The 21032-nt window shown below is 41.4% G+C and overlaps 1 protein-coding gene across 6 annotated transcripts; it reads left to right on the top strand.

Moving 5' to 3' along the window:
• The first annotated feature begins 74 nt into the window (after positions 1–74).
• On the top strand, positions 75–19276 carry CDCA2 (cell division cycle associated 2). 6 transcript variants are annotated; one of them, XM_075117511.1, is made up of 16 exons: positions 270–338; positions 1121–1701; positions 2239–2369; positions 2947–3085; positions 3894–4096; positions 5498–5573; positions 6448–6683; positions 7066–7153; positions 7667–7884; positions 8332–8410; positions 9044–9090; positions 10121–10261; positions 12247–12421; positions 12998–13212; positions 13560–14433; positions 16183–19276. In XM_075117511.1, exons 2-15 carry the CDS (start codon positions 1176–1178, stop codon positions 14388–14390), a joined length of 3105 nt encoding a protein of 1034 aa, XP_074973612.1. In that variant the 5' UTR covers positions 270–338; positions 1121–1175; the 3' UTR covers positions 14391–14433; positions 16183–19276. The 6 variants fall into 6 exon arrangements, with proteins under 6 accessions (XP_074973611.1, XP_074973610.1, XP_074973612.1 ...); XM_075117510.1 differs by lacking the exons at positions 270–338; positions 16183–19276 and adding an exon at positions 75–261 and having other exon boundaries at positions 13560–15942; XM_075117509.1 differs by lacking the exons at positions 270–338; positions 16183–19276 and adding an exon at positions 75–208 and having other exon boundaries at positions 13560–15942.
• Positions 19277–21032: the final 1756 nt, after the last annotated feature.

Below are 21032 nucleotides of genomic sequence, written 5' to 3' on the forward strand. Positions count from 1 at the left end.
ATTGGTGCGGTTTGTCACGTTCGTTGAATGGACCGGATTTTTTTTGAAATGCTATATTCAGCAACGGCTCGCGATCCCTCCGCGCTCAGGGAGGCAAAGAGTCCCCCCCGCCCCGTGAAGCTCCGCCGGCGCCCGCAGAGGGAGGGGCGGCACCGCACCGTCCCTGGAGGGCCCCTCTCCTCCCATGCCCCTTTGGCCGCCGTGCCCGGTGGGCCCAAGGGGTGGGCGTAGAGGGGCGAGGGCGCGGAGGAATATGGAGTAGTACGTCCCGGTTTGAATGCGGGAAGCGGGCGCGGGACTGGTGGCTGTGGGGAAGCGCTGGGGCGGGCGCGAGGGCGGTAAGGTGGGGTGAGCTGGGGCGGGCGGGGGCTTTGCTGAGGGGATATAAGCGAAGGGGGGATGGTGAAGGGTGTCTGAGGGGGCGCGAGGGCAGCGGGGGGCGCTGAGGGAATTGGGGTGCCCGAGGAGGGGTACGTGTGGGGAGCCGTTTGAGGGGGCGCCCCGCGAACGGCCACTGGCGGACCCTGAGCCCTCGCACGATCGCGTCCCCCGTTTGCGTGGCCGGGAGGGTGCAGGGACCGGCTTTTGGCGTGGACTTAAAAAAAGGAGGAGAAAAAAAAAAAAAAAAAAGAAGTTGCGCGCGGGGTATTGACCAGCTGAATTCGTGTTGGGCAAAATGCGACAAAATCGCGCCTGTGCTCGTGGAACTGACGCTACTGGATCGCTTAACTTAAAAAATCCATGAAACTGAATGAGAGAAATGTTAGCCTCTTAAATTTTCCAGTCAAACTGCTAATGTTGGTTGCAACACGGCAAAATGAGCACAGCGTGATTGTGCCTAACGTATTCTATAGCAACCAAAATTTTGACTTTGGTAAGAGTGAAAGCGTAGCCTTCCATTTCCTTGCTGGTGAAACGCTCCTGTTGCTGTCCCTTTTTCTTTATAGTGCCAGCCTTTTGTGTCCTTCCCATCAGACCCCCTGGGGACAAGGCTTGCCCTTTCCACCATGCTGTTAAACACCTTGGACAAGGAAAAATCTAGATTTGGTAGAAGTTTGAGAATGGTAGCGAACTCTTGCTTTTACCAAATACCTATTAAAACCTCTTTTTCTTTTGATAGGTGACTAATTACAGGAGCGTAAAGGCTGACCGAATGTTTCTTAAAATAAATCACAATGCACAGAAAATCTAAGAATATAAATGCTCCCCTGGAAGTTAAAGAAAATGAGAGTAGATACAGTGAAGAGAAGGAAGAGGCCTCTTTCCCTGATCCATCAAAAGACCAGAAAATTTGCAAAGTGACTAAATCGAAAGTCGCAAAGGCATCCAGGAAGAAGATTTTAAGCAATGGGAGCCAGGGGCTGTTGCAAAAATGCACCCCGAAATACAAGAGAGGCCTTGAGGAATCGCGCCATGACAAGGAGGGCGTTAGCTGTCAGTTTACTGAACGCTTTTTTGATACCCTAAAAGGGGACGTGGTTGGTGAACCTACCTTGCCTTTGAACAGTAAGGAAAATTTGTCAAGAGGTCTGCCTCTTTCTCTGAGGGGTGAATGCTACTGGACACCTAGTAGGGACAAAGCAGAAGAAAGATCTGATTGTGGAATATCAGAGAAACAGAGGAATAAACCTGTTGATTTTGCAACTGTAACAATTGCTGAATTTGGGATTACTCAAGAAAGTTTTACTAAACCATCTATAGGTAAGGCTGGAGTGACTAATGACTCTTGCCCTTCTCAGAGGGACAGCTGGAGGTCATCTAGTCCAACCTCTTATCAAAAGCTTCAGTTTAGGTCAGGTTCTGGTTGTCTGACGCAGCTTTAATACATCCAAGCAGAGGACTGTGATAGGATGTTGCTTTAATTCCCTGTTTAAGTTTTTTCTGTCCAGTTGATGAGGTGGCACCGAGTTTCACAAGGGAGTAGCGAGACAAATTCTGCAAGTATTGGTAGACAGTTCTTTCATTAGCAATTGCAAAAGTAAAAGAAAGCAAGCTCCTCGCTTGGTATATAGGTTAGTTAAATACTAGCTTGCTTTTTGGAAGTTAATTTGCTTTTGCTTTGCTCAGGAAGGTTTTTTGAGCTGAGCAGCTAGCTTTGGATGTTTTCATAAATAGCATAAATCACTCTTAAAGCAAAAAGAAAAAAGTTTACCGTATTAAAGCTGTAGGTATTCTTACCAACAATATTTTCTTCCCCCCTCACCTCTCCCACACCCACCCACCCAATCCCCATTTCAGGGAAGTCTCCAAATGCATTAAAACTTAGACGAAGATCATCAATTGGAGTACGGGGGTCACCTGAAAATAACACCCTTATTCAATACCTTGCCCAACAGAGAAGCAACAGGCAAAAAGAAGTTTTTACGCAGGTAAGAATCTCTCTCAGTTTAGTTCCCCCCAGGAATCAATGTGTCCTGGCAGAAAGAAAAGGCGAGTCTCCGGAAGAAGCCAGAAGAAGGAATAACCACGGCCTTAATTTTGTTGACTTCCCTTGGACGCCTTACTTTAGAATAAGGGGATGGTACAGGTTCATGTCGAGTCTGGAGCCTTTTCCCCGTGTCTAGCTCGCTCATACGTTATAACTTCTGTTTACCATTAACTTCCCCGAATTTGCCATTCTTGACTTTTTTGGCTCATTAAAGTGTCGATAGTTCAAAGTGAAGTAAATAAGTGACTTGTTTTTTTACTCAAACTGGCATAGGCTGTCAGAAAACAAATTCTGGATATGGTCTAGAGGGACAGATTATGAAAGGCAGTAAAACTTCACAGATTTCTTGTTACGGTTGCTTTTTTGCGTGTTTTTACCATACAACTAAAATTGCAGCCAGATTAAATATGAGATTTGCTGGATCTCTGGGTTTGTTTTATGCCAAAGTACAAAGTAGCAAAGCCCATGTCATCTTGAGGGGGGGGGAAAGTCTCATGAGGTTAATTTTATTTTAACAGGTTACTCCTTTTAAACGTGAATATGTCAGGTGCTTGAAGGACAAAATAGATGCTTTTCAAACATCTTTCAAATCAGTACGAGAAGCTGAAGGGGAGGCTGGCTTCTCTGGAGTGTCACAAGTGGATGACGCAGGGGCTTGTAAGTGGATTATATTTCTGATCAATGATTTATCTTAAATATTAGGCCATCCTTTAGGCCAAAAAGTAGAAAACTACAAACATTTAATGTAAACCAAACAAAAAAATTCCTTTATAAGGGTTGGCACAGGCTTTCTTGGATTTGGTTTGAGGTTTTTTGTTTGTTTAAACCTGTCTCATTTCTCAGTGCATCCTGAGTAGTAGTTTCTCAGAATAACCCCCAATGGAAAATGAAGACTAATATTTTTTGTGACTCTTTTCTTAGTTTTGCTTTCTAGATTTATACCCTTTAATTTACTTTTCACTAAGCATTAGGTTTTTTTCATACTTCTTCCGTGAAACTGAGATGGTTTTTATGACAACTGGTTTTAGCTGTTGTAACTGTTACATCTCTTGACCGTGATGTGCAAACTTTCGTTTAATAACTTTTAAGTGCAGTAATTTTAGAAATCACGCCACATTACTGTGGTGTTACCATGCTTATTAATCAAAACAGTAAGTATTGCAGAAGCAAGGCAGGGCAGTACTGTGTTAACTGAGAGAAGATGATAGTGTAAAACCAACTACAGTGCTTTACTTCTTGGCTATTGGTGGTTGTAAATTTATATGAAAAGAATACCTTGCTTAGCTTTGAAGACTTGGTAATGTTATTTTCCAAGTAGAACTAAAAAAAATGCATATGCATTTATTTTTCCAGACTAGAAAATTACCCAGCTTTTTGAATCTCACTATCCCTCATTGAAAAATCTGAAGTTTGACTTTGTGGTTTGTTGTTTGTTTGTTTTTGTTTTTGCTTTTAATGGATGCAGCTCAGAACAAAGTACCTTTTACAAACGAGAGGAACCTGGATCAGTGGAGTGAAAAGTTCATGCCAGACAACAGTGGAGCTGATTTGAAAGAAAAGTTAAGACAAGATTTGACCAACAGCCGTAAGTCTGATACCAAGATCTGCAGCGCCTTGTCTTCACTCCAAGATGTGACTGTCCTTGAACCTGCTGCTGCTGTTTCAAAGGTACTTATACAAGCGCGGGCAGGGACTATGGAGAAAACACATAGCGCAGCAAATCTCCCTCCTAAGAATTTTAGGTTGTCTTATGACAAGTCAAGGGTAGCAAAGTTTGGCATGGACACTGATCCGTTTGGGCTGACGGTGAATATCGCCTGACCGCAGTTACCCGCTGCTGGCTCTTCTGAGGCTGCCCTCAGTTTTCTTTTACATGCAAATTTTCAGCGTGGATGCTATAAGCTGTTCTAGTCTAGAAAGATTATACTCTTTTCTGAGAATCACATGGAAGAGCTTATTTTATTCTATTAATAACATTTAAATAGGGCTTAATTCTTTTGAATCTGCAGCTGTAACTGTGTGAGATGTCAAATTCTCACAGATATGGCAAATCCAGCTTTTTCCAGATGTCAAAACTGACTATATTGGTCATCAGGGTAACTTTGAATGCAGTTTTAAATCTTCACATTGTATCTGTTTGGTCATTGTATCATATTGGTCATCAGGGTAACTTTGAATGCAGTTTTAAATCTTCACATTGTATCGTATTTGTATCTGTATCATGTGATATCCCATGCAAAAAAAAAAAATGTACTTGTACACAGATGGAGAAGTTAATGTATCTTCTCTATAAATATTGCTAGTGGTCCTTTTATTAGCATCACATATAAAACCGGTGAAGACGGGGTCCATTTGCCAGGTATGTTGTCTGATGCTGCTGGACCGAGCAGCCTTGGAGCTGTACAACAGCAGTGACAGCGTAACGGTTGCGTGGAGGTTAGGAAGAAACTTCCTAAATTAGTGATACAAATATACAGGTTTTTCATTCCATATTTTTCCATTTCTGATGTTTAATCCTTTTAAGCATTTAGCCTTGGTGTTTTAGGAAAATAAACTCACCTAAAGGAGTAGGTGACTGAGAGAACGCTGAAATCCTTGTCTATGGGATTAAAAAACTCCATAGTTCATGTTATCTTAAAAGGCAGGACTTGCAAGTAGTTATGTCCGCCCCCCCCCCCTTCTTTGAATATTGAGATTGATTTGAAAAACTTCAGATTCTGTGTGTCACCTGTTCTTTTTGGATTAAAAGGTTCAGTAACCAGGTGAAAAATATCTTCTACTCCATTCAACAACTGTTTATTCAGTTGAGGACTGAGAAACCCCAGCATTATTCTTGTATTGATTGCAGCTGATACTCGTGATGCTAATAAATGATCTTTTGAAGCAACACTCTGAAAAGTATCCTTCCTGGGTGTTACAAATGAGTAACGGGGACAGAGGCAAAACAGATTTGTGTCAAGTGCTTCACTAAAAACTCAGCAGAGGTGTATATATAAATAGATTATATATATATAATCCACACAAGATTATAAATAATTAAAAATTATAATCCTGTAATTTTTTCACTAGGCATGGGCTTATGAGCAAGACAATCCTCCTGAGTCAGAGGCTGCTCTAATTAGAGATATCTTAGAAACAGGCCATGGTAAGAGGATTCATCATTATTATAAACTTTGTTATTTTCCTATTAGAAAGTAAAAATACTCAGAATATTTGAAATGTTCCACAAGCAGTCATCCTGCATCTGTTACCTTGTCTACAACTTATAACGCACTGGAAAACTGATATAACTTTGACGTAAAGGCTGATGGGGAAACAAAAATACAAGTACTGCGAATAACGATCTATTCAAGTGCTGCTGCAGAGAAGGCTCATGTCCCAGTTTAAAAACTGAATCCAGCGCTCATTCAGTACAGCCTAGCATTAAGCATGTTTTTACTTAAGCACAATTCATAGGAAGGAGGTAGCTTTTATGAGAGGAGCTGAAATATTTGGAAGGTGGAGTAGGGCCTCTTGGGTGGTACGTTCACAGCTTGGTTTTGATGGGAAAAGTAAGCCCAAACTGAGACCCGGGCTGGGGATAATGATTTAGAGTTTCCCTGCATTTTGTTAGTTGGGCCATTTTTAGGGAAAAGTATAGCTGAGAACTTTGTGCCTGTGAAGGAGGGAGGGACATTCATGTACAGGGCCCTTCTCTGTACATTAGAGAATACATTCTGTTCTTTTCCCCCCCAATTTACATGGATGAGAGAGAAACCTTATGCAAAGTGTCTTTTCCTTTGTACAGCGCTCCCTTTTTACTTTTGTATGTTTTGTAAATTTCTCAAACTATGAAATGTAAATGTGGCACAAAAATCGCAGAAATTTAGAAACAAATGGATTTTTTTTTTAGATGCTAGGTTCTGTGCATTGACATCAGTATCGAGATGTGTACATTTATAGTTCATGTTGCTAACACTAAAGTCTTCTCAATTTTACTTTAGTCTTTAATTGTCATTATCTGTTTACTTCCTCTAAAGACCTTGGTTCTGACCACATCGCTAAAGACATTAGAAGTAATGTTACATCAGATCTAAGCAGAAAGCAAGCTAGTTTTGTGGAAGAACCGAGCCTGGAAATATTTGATGAAAGCAAGCCACCTATCACACCGGTGCAAAGGGGAAATATCTCCTTAAATGAACATACGCACAGCAGCTCCCTTCTGCGATCTGCATTGAAGAAAACGCCAATGAAGCAACTAATGGATAGCCCAAAGGTTGGTCAGCAGACTTATATGGAGGTACTGGTACTAAGGATGAGCTTTTGCGGTCAGTGTTGAAGCACCAGGAGTTGAATCATGGTTAAAGATGCTTTTTGAATGATTGACATGCATCAGAAATAAATTTAATGCTGTCAATGGCTATCTACTCGCTGTTCAGTCACCTTGGAAGCTTTGTTTGAAGCTTTCACGTTATGAGAAGATCCACATGTATGTTGTTGGGTTTTATTCATTTAGAAAAGTAGAGGGGTTTTTAAACATTAGGGCTGATTATTAAATGTTGCTTACAGAAAAAGTTACTTTCACTTTTGACTTGAACAAGGACAACATCTGAATCGAATGGTGTTGAATAGATGACTGTATCACTTAAATTTGATAGGAATACTCGAACGATGCTGTTGACAGAGGAGGAGGTGAACCTCTCGCAGACTCCGATTGTGCAAGAATCTTTGGAGCGTTGCAAACAGGTCAGATTCCCCTTTTGTTTTTTAAATAGGCAGAGCATTATGGGGTGTTCTAAGGTTTTGCCTCTTTGCTAAATCTGAAGAATGATGCGCATTAACCACCTCAGAAGTAGCTCATGTGTGGCATGCTACTGCGTGACATGGTAAATAAAGTTGCCAAGGGAAATAGTGTCTAGTGAAAAAAAAACCCAAAATACTACCCCAAAACTTCAGAAAGCCTCTAATACCAGAATAGGAACACCTGTTTTTCAAGACATTTCACATTTGTCAACTGGAACCTGTGGAACAGCTAGTAATTTCTAGTCTTTGATTTTTCTTCCTTAGCTCTTGATACTGGAATAAACCTACACTGGAAATTATGGTTGAATCCACAGGACATGTAACGGTGGTGGTTTGCTGTTTGGTTACGGGGGGTGATTTTTAAGAGAATATTAGACCCACGAAGACAGCTTGGAAAGTCTCTGCTCTATGAAAGTTCCAAGTGCATTAAGCAGTCTATGTATTTTATTACAACAGACGAAACTGAAAGACACAGCTCTGAAAGGCCAAAGAAGAGAGTTACTTTTGGAGAAGTTCTAAGCCCAGAAATATTTGATGAAAGTTTGCCGGCAAATACCCCGTTGCGCAAAGGAGCAACACCAGTCCGTCGTCCAGGAGTACAAAGTAATAGCCCTTTTGCAAGGTTAAGCCTCACTGAGGAACCATTATCCCGGCTGAACTTTGATTGTGATGATGTAAGTTCTTTGTAAGTTGTGGGTATTTTTAAGCCATAAAACCAGCCTCTTAGTCTCTGAGAATATTCAATTTTTATTTAATTTTTTCCCCAGTCTGCTTGGTTTTGAAATGAAATTGCCAAAATATTAAAATACAGCCTGCCTGAAGCATTAGAATGACATTGAGAACATTTTCTGTTGCTTCATGAATTCTAAATAGCCTTTTGGCCTGTAGAGCTATGTTTAAAGTTGAGCACTGGTGGCACATGAAATGGTTCTGTCTTGGCTTATTCATGTACTTTTGATACCGTATTGCATTTTGCCACACACAGCAAATGAACTGCCGCATTCTTTAAGGGGGGAAAAAAAAAAAAATCACCTGACTGTTCCAAACACTAGTGGGCACGGTTTTTCAGTATATATCTGGTATAGTATATTGCTAAAGTCTTAACTTTTTTTCCCTTAAAGGAATGTGTTGAGCCTCTTCAAGAGTTAGAGGAGGGTTCTGTTGCTGCAGAAGACCTCTCACATGCTGAAAATGCAGAAGGTAACTTCAACTTGTGGTTTGGTCGTTAGATAATGCATCTTTCTGTATCTGAAAATTGAGAGATAACACAGAGGTTTTTTGTTTGCTTTCATACAGGGGATACATTTCAGTTCTGCTAAATTTAAATGCTCTTGCTTTCTTCTGAAGGTCTTTGCAGTAGCTGCAGAGTTTACCTGTTGTTCAGGTGAACTGGATGGTACTTGACCTTCTGGTATTTTTCTGAGAGAGTGACTGATCTAATCAGACTTACTGCTTTAGGTAACGGCGCTTACGATCTTGGTTCTGTTATTACAATGTTGATGCTTTTAAAAAAGCAAGACAACAACAAAAAAAAAATGGAAAGGGGGTTGTGTGTGTCTCTCTCTGTGAAAGCTGTGCAAGTGCTGATTATTTTGTTACCAAATCCTCACAAGTCTTGTTTGCCTCTGTATTGTAAAGCAAGCTGTTCAGTTTGTTATTCTGTTGCCATGTTTGATAGTCCTTTATGCAGAAGACATTACTCAAGGCTAAGATGACTAAGCGTGCTGTGCATAATGTTAGAAATTATGGGGATAATTTCCTCAAAAGATGATTACTTTTTTGCTTTTTGTGTTGAAACTGAATAAATATTCTTATTTTCTTCATATATAATAGCAGAAACGGACAAATCTGTGATAACAACTCGTTCTACTAAAAGGAAGGTAAGTTTCTGTAGTGATGATGTTTGATTTATTTTTTTTTAATTTCTTTAGGCAGAATTGTTATACTTTATACCTCCTGATGCTTATAAGAGTTTTTACAGCCTCAGGTGTGAGCGTTGTATATATCCAGGTATATGGAATTATCTCATGTTAGTGCAGGTAATTGTCTTAAGGAAATTTCATTTTTTAGTGAAGGTGGTTTTTCCAGTTATTAGAAACATTTTTGGTTGTAGCCTGATACTTAAATTTACATTTCTATTGGATTTTCCAGGAACAAAATTTAGAAGAGGTTTATTCATAGATCATTCATGGGGTCAGGGGCTTCATGCTTCGCTCACGGGAATCTAAAAAGTTATAATCACAGAAAGTTGAGGAGTATGGAAACAAAGTTTTGTGTCTAATTTTTGTATTTCGTTTAATTTCTTTGAGATATAGGAGCATGAGATAGAGGCTAATAAAGTGAAGTTTATTCTGCAACTTGTGATGACTTTTGGCATCACTGAAAACGCGGGTGTGTTCCCAAGTCCGGTGCTAAAGGTCTTCAGTCTCGTTAACAGTTTTGCCTGCTTGCCGTAAGGCAGACAGCGTATCGTACGCGTGTCGCTTCTGGTTGCTGGAATTTTAAGGTGCATAGAATTTATGGTACAACAGTTTCTGTAAGAAGTGCTTTCAGGCTTTAGTGTTGTACATGTACAGTTCTAGCGTGCTTTGTTGGAGGGGAAGGCAAAAAAAGTAATATGAAAAAAGTAACCCATCTCCTCTGAAAGAAACAGATGAAAATTTACTATATTCTCATTAGAATTTCCTTTTTTTACAAATAGAACTATATTGTACTGTGTGAAGAGACTAGCTCTGTAAATCTTAATTTCCAGCTGAGTGTCTAGCTCTTATAGCTTCATAATGAAATAACGGAGGCTAATTACGATATGAGTCTTATGACTGTTGGGCTGTGGTGTGTTTTTAAAAGCAAGCGTATGCATGTGCACATACTCGTGCACCCCCACAACTTACAATTCATGTTCCTCAACAGTGTAGCACCATTTCAGAGGGGACTGATTCTAACACCTCAAGAGCCACAAATACTAAGAACGCTGAAGATACTAAAAATCCAAGAAAGAACAAGTTTCAAAGACAAAAGAATATAACCACATCTGCTGCCAAAAAGACCCAAGTAAGTGACAGCCCTCTGCAGCTTGTGAATGCTGCCTTTATTTCGCTTTGCAAGTGTCTCCTCTTTCTTGTGTGTTTTACATGATTATTTTGATCTTTGTAGTGAAGATTTCCTAAAGGGGATCATGTTTCTTGCTGCCAATGTTCTCGTCCTCGTGCCTGTCTTGTTTTCCGACACTTACTGCTACACCCCTCTTTCCTACTGCTTGTCAAGGCTGATGAGCATGGTTTAAATACCTGTAGTACCTGTAGGGCAGAAGGATACCTTATGGAGGTGAAGTGGGGGTGTGTGTGTCACTTTTCATACTTCACGGATAGAAAATGAGTTTATGGTTCTTCTCTTACCGAGTGTACGTGGTCGTAGTTCATCCTGAGCAGTTCATCCTGGATGTCATCTCCAGGCATGTAGAGGACAAGAAGGTTATGAGAAACAGTCAACATGGATTCACCAAGGGAGATCATGCTTGACCAACCTGAAAGCTTTCTGTGATGGCGTGACTGGCTGGGTTGATGAAGGGAGACCAGTGGGTGTTGTCTGTCTTGACTTCAGTAAGGCATTTCACACTGCCTCCCACAGCCTCCTCACAGGCAAGCGAAGGAAGTGTGGGGTGGGTGAGTGGACAGAGAACTGGCTCAACGACAGAGCTCAGAGGGTCGTGATCAATGGGGCAGAGTCTGGCTGGAGGCCTGTCACTAGTGGTGTTCCCCAGGGGTCTGGGCTGGGTCCAGTCGGGTTCAATATTTCATCAGTCACCTGGATGATGGGATAGTGTACCCTCAGCAAGTTTGCTGACAATCCCAAGCTGGGAAGAGGGGCTGATACACCAGATGGCTGTGCTGGCATCCAGCGAGACCTGGACAGGCTGGAAAGCGGGGCCAAGGGGAACCTCATGAAATTCTACAAGAGCAAGTGCAAGGTCCTGCCCCTGGGGAGGAAGAACCCCCCGCACCAGCACAGGCTGGGGTGGACCTGCTGGAGAGCGGCTCTGCTGAGAAGGATCTGGGAGTGCTGGCGGGCAGCAAGGGATGCATTAAAAGGAGTGTGGCCAGCAGGGTAGGGAGGTTCTCCTCCCCCTCTACTCTGCCCTAGTGAGACCACATTTGGAGTGCTGCGTCCAGTTCTGGGCCCCCCAGTCCAGGAAGGGCAGGGAACCGCTGGAGCAAGGCCAGCGCAGAGCTGCCAAGGGGATCAGGGGCTGGAGCATCTCCCTTGGGAGGAAAGGCTGAGAGACCTGGGCTTGTTCAGCCTGGAGAAGAGAAGGCTGAGGGGGGATCTCATCAGTGCCTATAAATATCTGAAGGGCGGGTGTCAGGGGGATGGGCCGGACTCTTTTCAGTGGTGCCCAAGGCCAGGCCAAGGGGCCACGGGCACAAGCTGGAACACGGGAGGTTCCCCCTGAACATGAGGACAAACCCCTTCCCTGTGCGGGTGCCAGAGCAGGGGCACAGGCTGCCCAGAGAGGCTGTGGGGTCCCTTCCCTGGAGACATTCACCCCCCGCCTGGACGCGGTCCTGTGCCCCTGCTCTGGGGGTGCCTGCTCCAGCAGGGGTGGGACGGGGTGAGCTCCAGAGGGCCCTTCCAACCCCCGCCAGTGTGTGGTTCTGTGAACTTGCTCAGTTATATGCTGGGTAAGTATTGTGAAGATGTGAGGCTTCTAAAAGATTTTTACATTCACATATTGGAAGGGAAAGCACCTACTCCTTCTCAAACTAAACATGAATGAAGGATTTGTAGTTTTGAGCTGAAAGGCTGAGTTCTTTGACTTCTAGGTTTGGTTAAATGAACCAAAAATCAGTTTGAGAAGTGATTCTCTTTTGCTTTGGGTTTTTAGATTGCTTTGCAGATGGCAGAATGAGTGGAACCTTCATTTTAGGGGGAACAACTGTTATCCATCAAAATCCAGTAATGGTGTCACTTGTTGGAAAATATTGTACAGGGCCATTATAATTACATTGTGCTCTACTCAATCTACTCAATCTTTCCAGAAAACAAAACATACAGGCTATGGGAAAAGAAGGAAGAAAAAAGTAAAAAAATCTTTATATGGGGCGAGAGAGATGGCTTCTAAAAAACCTCTTCTCAGCCCTATCCCTGAAATTCCAGAGGTTTTCTCTTCGTCCTCATCTCCAACCTCCCCAATGGCAAATGCACTTTTTTCAGGTAATGTGGTTTTCAGTTCTATTTTGCCTTGCTCTTGCTGTTGTTTCTAATTTTTTTATTTCAACAGTTACATAAAAAACCTGCTGATAGTTTTCTTGAGCTCTGTGCAGAGGTAAAGAGCACATACTTTGAAGTACATACTTAAAAGAACATACTTTTAATTGCATATGTGATAATAAAGTCCAGAGGATCTGACAGATCTAATATCTCCAACTGGATAAATTTAACTCTTGTTGGACAACACTGACAAAAACAAAAAAAAGCCGCTTTGTATTTGACTGGATCTGATATGTTCTGAGTCTTTAAAGCTGGTAAGTTGGGCATGATTAGTTAAGTGATGTGCAGTAGCTTTCTGTTGGGTTGCAGTTTGTTTTTTGGGTGGGTTTTTGTTTTTTACACTAGTTATCTGGAATGGTTTAGAAGGTTACTTTTATGCAAAATTCTACTTTTAAGTAAAATACTATAAGGCTTTTATTGTAATATTTAAAAATATTTTGTACGTTCACAAGTACAGTCAAGTAACCACGTGGCTAATTCTAATTTCTAATTAATTTAATTACTCTAATTCTGATTCAGAGGATGTAATTTTAGATAATGCCAAATCCATGAATGCTCGCAAGGCTGTTCAACAGAAGCCAGTGGTTGAAAGAACGAGAGTGAAGAACATCTGTGCGGTCCCTGAGTACCCAAGCTCGAAGGATCTGGCCGCTGTAGAAGCCAGCAGCTCCAGCAACACAGCGTCGCAGGCGGCAGGTGGTGACCTGAAGGCTGTTTCTGGCACTGATCATGAGGTAACTGATATCCTTTAAGGATAGTGGTAGGAAATAAGTCGGAATTGTGCTTGATGTTATTGGATCAAAAAAGTAATGTTTCGGGGGAAGGAAAAAACCTAACTCTGAGTGATTAAACATCAGAGCAGGCTGCCTGGAGAGGCTGTGGAACCTCCATCCTTGGAAGGAGGCATTCAGAACTCAACTGCACAAGGCCTCAAGCCTTGTTTGGCCCCACATTAGAGCAGGTTCCAGCTTAGAGGATTCTGTGTTGGTTGGTTGGCATTTTGTTGTCAGCTGTTTGAAACCAGTTTTTTGTGGATTACTTTTTGCCTATATTTAAAAAAAAATTTCTTTTTATTTTCCAGTTTTCAAATGTGCCAGATGCAAAGTGCGTTTTTGATACGCCTGATGATTTCCAGCAAGGTGAAGAGACTGCATGTGTAAAAGAGGCAAAAGAAAGTTTTTCCTTGATAGAAAATGAGAAGTTACAAGGAAATGTCCTAAATGAGGCAGAGCAGCTAACTGGGCGAGAATTTCTGGAACAGCAGGATGCTTGTGTACGTGAGGGTACCCAAAGACCTCAGAGTCCACAAAAAGAATCTGTAAGAGGTTGTCCACCAAGAAGAAAAAGAAGTAGTGCCATCTATTTTCCTCCTGTTGAAAAATTGGAAATAACTGGAAACAATGCTCCAGTTTCTTCTTTTGATGTGGAAGAAGTCTTGTCTGTTCCTCAGCCGAAAAATGACTCCTTCGAGCCTTTTAGAAGAAAGAGCAGTAATGGTGGCGAAAGAAGAGTGAGGCGCAGCATGAGGTTACATAAAGATGCAGAAACTGAAGGACTTGCGTGGATTCAAGTACCCGATGAGATTCAAAAGAATCCTCCCCTGCTAGCTTCCTCTTGCAAAATCAGGAGAACAATAAGCACATCCGTCCTCACAGAATCTGAGAATATTCACCACAGAGGAGAAAATCCCATCCAGTTTTCAGCACCAGGAAAGGAGAACGATGACTCTGTTCATCTTGCTGGTGGTCCTTGCAAAAGATGGAGGAGGAAAAGCCTGTGCGCATCCACGCCTCAAGAAACAAGAACTTGGTCTCAGACCCGGAAAAGGAGCATAACAAATTCTGTACACAGGCAGGACAGAAGTAACCAATCCCACTCTGAAGTAGTAAAAATACCTCTTGAAAATAACTAACACTTAGCGAGGTTTCAGCTACCTCTGATTTTCTGAAGTGAAGGTCAGTATTAGATTCTTATGTTCTCTCTTAAGTGCTTTTTTCTTCTCTCTCCCACTTGTTTTTCCTTACTTACTATTTCCTTATTCATTTTCTGGATAACTTAGAACTGATTTTCCTTGTCCTTGTCTTGATGCCTAAAATGCTTGAAGATCAGAACTGCATGGAAGCAGTTGGCTCAGAACATTGTTCTGGTGGACAGTCATGGCAGGTAATCAAGACAACAAACTTTTCTCCCATGATGAACTGAATATGACATCACCTCTTTATAGTAGTCTACGTCCTTGCTTGTGTGTTTTCATACTTTAGAGCTGTCTATAGAGCAACTAGTGGTAATTAAACACCACTAGTATAAAAAAAACTCAACAAATGAGCAACTTTCTCTGCAACACCAAGTTCAGACGCTTCAGCAGGGCAAAGACTGGAAGGATTGCACTGGGGCTGGTGAATTTTGTTGCAAGATACAGCAGTAAGGCAATATACAAAATTTAAATAAAGCTCCTGCATGCATTTGCATGCATGTTATCACAGTCTGTGATTTTCTTGTGTTTAGATGAATATCTTACAGTTGTGGTACCTGCACAGTAGCGTGGGATTTTTGTCCTTGAAACTAAGCCGTGATTGTTAGGCTGGATCTGTTTGGTTAGACCATCTTGCTACGTTTGTGTATTTGAGCACAGAGCAATCAATATCTGAAGCTCCTAAAGGGAGACAAGCCAGCAAACGCGTGTGACTCTCAGCTGCTTTAAGAGGAACAAATTTCATAGTTCAAAAACATGGCCTGTGCAGACAAGTTACTTGACGACTGGGAGTTCATACTAATCCATATTTTGCTGATAGGCCTCTGCTTTTTTTGAAAGAATGGGATTCAAGCATTTGTTATATTTTTGAAGTTTAATTGAAGTAGCTAAAAAGTGAATTTGTCTTTAGTAGCTAAACCATGACATTGTAAAGTATGCCCTTGCAGCGAGAATTGCTTGAAGGGTTGATGTTTCCCATGTGCTTGATCATTCCTTATAAATTGCTTTTGAAATCTGCATGAATTTTCTTCCGGATTTCAAAAATATCCTAAAATACCCTGGAGATTCTCTGCAAATAAGAAAGAAATCACTTCTGGCTTGAAGGGGAGGAGTAGAAGGCGGGGAAGCGTTACTGTCTTCTGAAAAGACTTTGCCTTCTGGGCAGGAGCAGGGGTAGAGTTCCTGTAAGTGAGACTGAATTTTGTGTTAGAAAGAGTTAAAGAATTCTGCTTCTCTGGTGAGAAGGTCGGTCACTTAAAAAAACAAAGCTTTTAAATATTTATTGTATATAACATTAATTTTAAAAAATTGGCTAAGGAAAGTGAAACATTCATCATACACTAAAGCTGTACTTCATTTCTGGACACTTCCAATCTTCGGTATGTGTATGTGAGTGTAATAAATACCATGCATATTATTCAGTAGTTGACCTGTCATCTTACTGTGTTCATTTTTTCTAGTTTGAACAATGTAATAAAAAGTGATGACTGTAGGTGGTCTGCTTAAACATTTGCTGTTGCTTTCATTTTTCATACGGTTCTGTTTCAGCCCTGGTGAAATACCTGTGCCAGCTTAAAGGAAATAGCTTTCGGTTGGAAGCGCTCTCTTCTGTGACCTTGTTTTTAACATTACTGATGTGGAATAAAATACTTTATGTGCTCGGCTGCTTTTATAAAGCTTAAAGTTAGACAGAACAGTTTCATTTTTATGCATGTTTTACTTTTCTCTGAAGGCATCAGTTTTCCCCAAGACAAGAACTCCTGAGGCATCTTGAAAGAAACATCACTACTTAAATGCTGTTCATCTTATGGTGCTTTAGAAACATTACTGAGGTTATTGAAACAGTCTCTCTGATGTTTTATTCTGGGGTTTGCTTTTGTGTCACAATGAAAAAGTTACATTTGGAAACCGAACGGTACTAGTTCCTTGGGTTGGATCGTGTTGTGACAGCAGTATGTTGGCGTACCAGGAGAGGGCAGTCTGACATGAGTTTTTATGCTTGTAACTGAATTCGAAAATAGTATCGTAATGTACAAAATCCGTGAAGAGATACCAGCGAAGGTTAAAATCTAAAGCTCCTTGAGACTAAAACTAATAATAGCTGCTCCTTCTAACATTCAAAAAAAAGTCAAACCAGGAACTGAACTACACACTGAAATTAATCTGGAGAAGTACATGCGTATGCACTGTATCCAGATAGGGCTGTCTATGGAAATCACCTTGCATTCTTACGCAGCTGCCCCTGAGATGTTAGGGTTCACCCAAACAGGTTTTACATTTCAAATCCAGCAGCGAGCGACACCTGTGGGTGTCAGATACTGAATACCAGACTTCAACAGTTGGTCAAGTAAAGAGTTCTCCTGGAGGAAGAGGCAGTAAATAAGTATGTGTGATACTAGAGGGCTTAATCTAAAATGCTGCCTAGAACGTGCCTTTTGTGCTGTTGCTGTCCTCTGCATCAGTCACAGCAGTGCTAGAAGAGAATCCTCCCTTGAGGTTTCTTGAGTAGAGAGGCTTCGTGTGCTTCAGAAGTGAGGTGTAAGTACAGTCAGAAATAGAAGAGCAAGGGTAGGGAGAAGAAAACAAGGCTTGGATTTTCTTACTGGCACAGCTTGGCTGAAAAGGGTTGTTAGGAACTGTAGTAGGTGCTTGCCAGCAGTTTGCGTGGCTTTCGTGAGGTTGAGGTTGGAACCTGCAGGGAAATAAAGAGGTTGCAGTTAATGGGGCTTAATCTGGAGAGGACCTGAGAGGAGACAAGCCTTCAACGCAGAAGGGTGTTCTAAGTGGGGGGTAATATCTGTTCCCCATATCTGTACTGAATGCGACAAGAAATAACGTTTAAATTAGAGAAAAAACTCTCTGTTAAACATTAAGAAAAAGTTCCAGCAGCAGAGATAGTTGAGCACGGGAATACATTGCCTTGGGAAGTTGTGGAATCTCCATCACTGGAGGCTTTTAAGAACAGATTAAACAAATATCTGTCAGGAATGACATATGATCCTTCCTAGGGGTAAGGATAGGGCCTGGATGGCCTCCTGAGGTCTCTTCTGGCTATATTTTCTGATTGCTAGAGGTTAGGGTTGCAAGAGGTGGTTTGGGACTTGCCTAATAGTTAAGACCCGAGATAGAATCTGTCATGAAATAGGGAGCTGGAGAATTGCTAGCACGGGGGGCTGTTTAGCATGGGGAGGACCTGGGGAGTTTAGGAGAGCTCTTCATGCAAGGCTAACAAAATGGTCTTAGTACTTTAAACACTCAGATCTCAAGTGACTCGCTGCTCTTGCTCAGAAGAGTATCTCTACAGGCTCCTGAAGCAGTGGAACCTGCAACTTGGTGGCCGCTGTTACGCAGGAGGCGTGAACAGCAGAGCGAGCAATGCTGTTCCATTTCAGATTTGCTTTTGTAAAACGGAGATAACATTAACCTTTGAATGACCAGCAACTTTGCTATCCCTCTGCAATCAACAGAATAACTTTCTGAAGTGGTCTCTTGTCTTCGTTGCCATGTGGGGTGTAGGAATTGAAATCGCGTCTATTGTGGGCGAGTGCAGGCAGGTCTCAAAAGTCAAGGTATTTTGAGTTTGCCGTTCTAGTTTTCAGCTGTTAATTGTAGCGCTATCTGGAATAGATTTTAGCAGTGTTCGGTCACATTAGGTTAGCTGAGTCACTCCATTACAACCTGCAGTTTTATTTGCAACAAAGTCAGCAGTGTAAAACTGAGCGAGTCGGTTTTTGTTTGACCAGGGAAGCGTCGCTTCGCAGTGTGTTAGACCGGGGAGTGGGCTGGTGCCGCCTCCCACTGTGAAGGCTAGCCTCTGAGCCTCCAGCTTGTCACTGCTTTGATGTTTTGTGCGGCGCTGAGCCCCTTGTCAGTCTGTGTATTACAGTGGCATCTACATAAATCTGTGGTGCTGGCCGGTCTCTTCCACCTCTCCTTTACTCTCCCTACTTCTCTAAAGGGAGGCTTTTCCTCTCTTTAGAGGGTTGTTATAAAGGTTACTTTGTGTTTAAAAGCACTTCACTAACGTTAAGTGCTGTATTGTATAGACTTTAAATGGCTTCAAGTATGGTAATAGCACTAAGCCTGTATTGCTGAATAATTGTATTTAGCAGATTGCCATGTAATTATCACCCTCTGACTGACAGAGGATAAGCGGTGGGTCCTAGAAAGACTGTTTTGCCACTCTGTAATTATGATGTCATTAATAAGTAAGAGTAATTACATATCAGTTTTGCTTGCGCTGTCCTGTGAAGTGCAGTCTTGATATGTTTTCAGATAGCCGGATATCTGACAACTAGCAGTAAGGAGTATTTCACAGTTGAAATGGTCTTCGCTTAAATTTGCTTTATGTTAGTGAGCTGCAGATACAAAGAACAAAACCTACACTTGAATTCTCCAGACAATTTTAAAGGGAAAGTGTTGGTGTTTGCCAGGAATTATTTCATGCCTTTATGCCAATATTTTGCCATAATTAAGATGCATGTAAGTTACAACAGCGGAGACGATATGACTGAGTTTCCTCACATGTGAGTTAACAGAAGTAAAATAGTTTTCTCAACCTGACACTCATGGTAAGCAGGAGAAAGAAAATAGCACGAATAGTATATGGCTTTTTAAAAAAAAAAACTTTAAAATAATCAGTTGTAAGTAAAGCTTCCTCTAGTCCTCAGCTTATTTTTCTCTACTTGCTTCTGACTAATTGGGCAATAGAAGGGGATACCGAAACACCCAAGGGCTGCATATAAATTTCACTACTGTGTGTTCATCTAATCTAGTTGCTGTTCAGAAATGCGCTAAAATCCTTGTACTCTTCCTTCTTCTCACTCTGAATCCTCTAGCACTCCTACAGTTCACTTAGACCTGGAAAGACTTTAGTGATGAGCTGATCTATGCGCAAGGAAGCAAACAGAAAAGCATTGTTAGATCTGTGTAAAAGGAAATGGAGAGAGGAGAAAGAAAAAGCCATTGAAGTATGCCAAGTGTAGCTTAAGCACACAGGAACAGGAGTGGGCAGTGAAAGAGATTTCATTTTCAAGCTGCTAACAGGTAGGTAAGCAATGGAAATAAATCTAAAAACAAAATGCGAGATGTGGCTGGGTACTCCTTCAAACTGCACATTTTTAAAATTAGGAGGTAAACAGTTCAAATCAAAATGTTTTAACTTGAAATAAGGTAAGGTCTAATTTCACTGCGTCCCAGTGGAAAAGATGAAGTTGTGCCTGTGACTTATAGACAAGAAGGCTAATGTATTAGTTTTGTAATTAAGTCCTGTAAATTGTGCATAACAGAGCAATTAACTACTTTAACCAAGCTTTGGAGGGGGAAGAAGAAAAACCTGTGTGCACTGGGAATGAGGGCATGGAACATATTCCCTAACTCAAACCTGAAAAACCTGGTGTTAGTCTTGGGTTATTTCCAGTGACCCCTTGACTCCCATCTTCCTGCCCCCTGCACAGATTTGGAACTGGTCAGCCATATTTGTTTTTGGAAGGGAGAGGAGACAGATATAATGAATGGCTTTTATTGTGCAATATTTCAAAACCTTTTTGACTGCATTCGGATGGGATGGAAAATGTTCTACCCTGCGCTGCAGCCAAAATAAACAAAACATATTCCCTAAACCTGGATGTGTGTTTCACTCAAACTGGCAGTAGTTAGAGCTCTACTCTTGAACAAGAATTTAGTTTGACAATTTTTAGGCCTTGTTCAGCTGAATGTAACAGCCAAAGAAAATACTTGGAAAAAAATTAAATAATACACATATTTACAGCTTGCAGGTGGCATTAATTTTTGTGGTTCATAGCATTTAGTTTTAAGAATCCCTGTTAGTTGGGCTGTGTCGTAGATTTAAAAAGAATATTCTTAATTGTCTTTTTTTTTTTAAGATGAGGTTTTTTTATGAGAATAGTCATTCTGAAGGAAAATACATTTTATGTAGCTCCCTGATGGGTGATAAATAGTTGTGATTCAAGACTCTGAAAGTTTAGGGTCTACCAAGAAACTGAAAATTCTACAAACACAAGACCCAGCAAACTAGCAGTAAAACCTCTTGACAGGAGCCTGCTATGGACTGGCTTCCAACTCCACTAAAGTTCAGCTTAAATACCCTCTTTATGGTGCAGGCTTACTGCTGGTTTTTAGCATTGCCAATCAGCACAGTGAAGATCTTGCACTGTGTAACCAAGATAATTCATGTTGTGCAACATGTTTTATAGTCTGCACAACTGTATTTATAATAATAACAACTTTTAATTCAGTCACCTATGCCCAGAGGCCTCCGAATATTGTAACAATGAAGGACTAAAGCTGAATTATCGAAATGGACATCATGCCCGGACAACCCCCGCCCTGCAAACAAATCTTTTATTCCTCGCAATCCCACCCTACAAGCGAAAATCCCTTTGAACAAATAACACGCAAAACTCGTAATGTTTTTAAGTAGAAAAATAAGCCTCATTTTTTTAATTATTATGATTAAATCATTAAAGATTACAGACACGGTATCTCAAAGTCTGAAGAGAAGTTGCAAGTTGATCGTTCCTCGAAAGCCCTAATGCTGTAGTAAACTAAACAAGCGAGGGA

The sequence above is a fragment of the Phalacrocorax aristotelis genome, chromosome 24, assembly GCF_949628215.1.
Source record: "Phalacrocorax aristotelis chromosome 24, bGulAri2.1, whole genome shotgun sequence".
In the NCBI taxonomy this organism is placed as follows: Eukaryota; Metazoa; Chordata; class Aves; order Suliformes; family Phalacrocoracidae; genus Phalacrocorax; species Phalacrocorax aristotelis.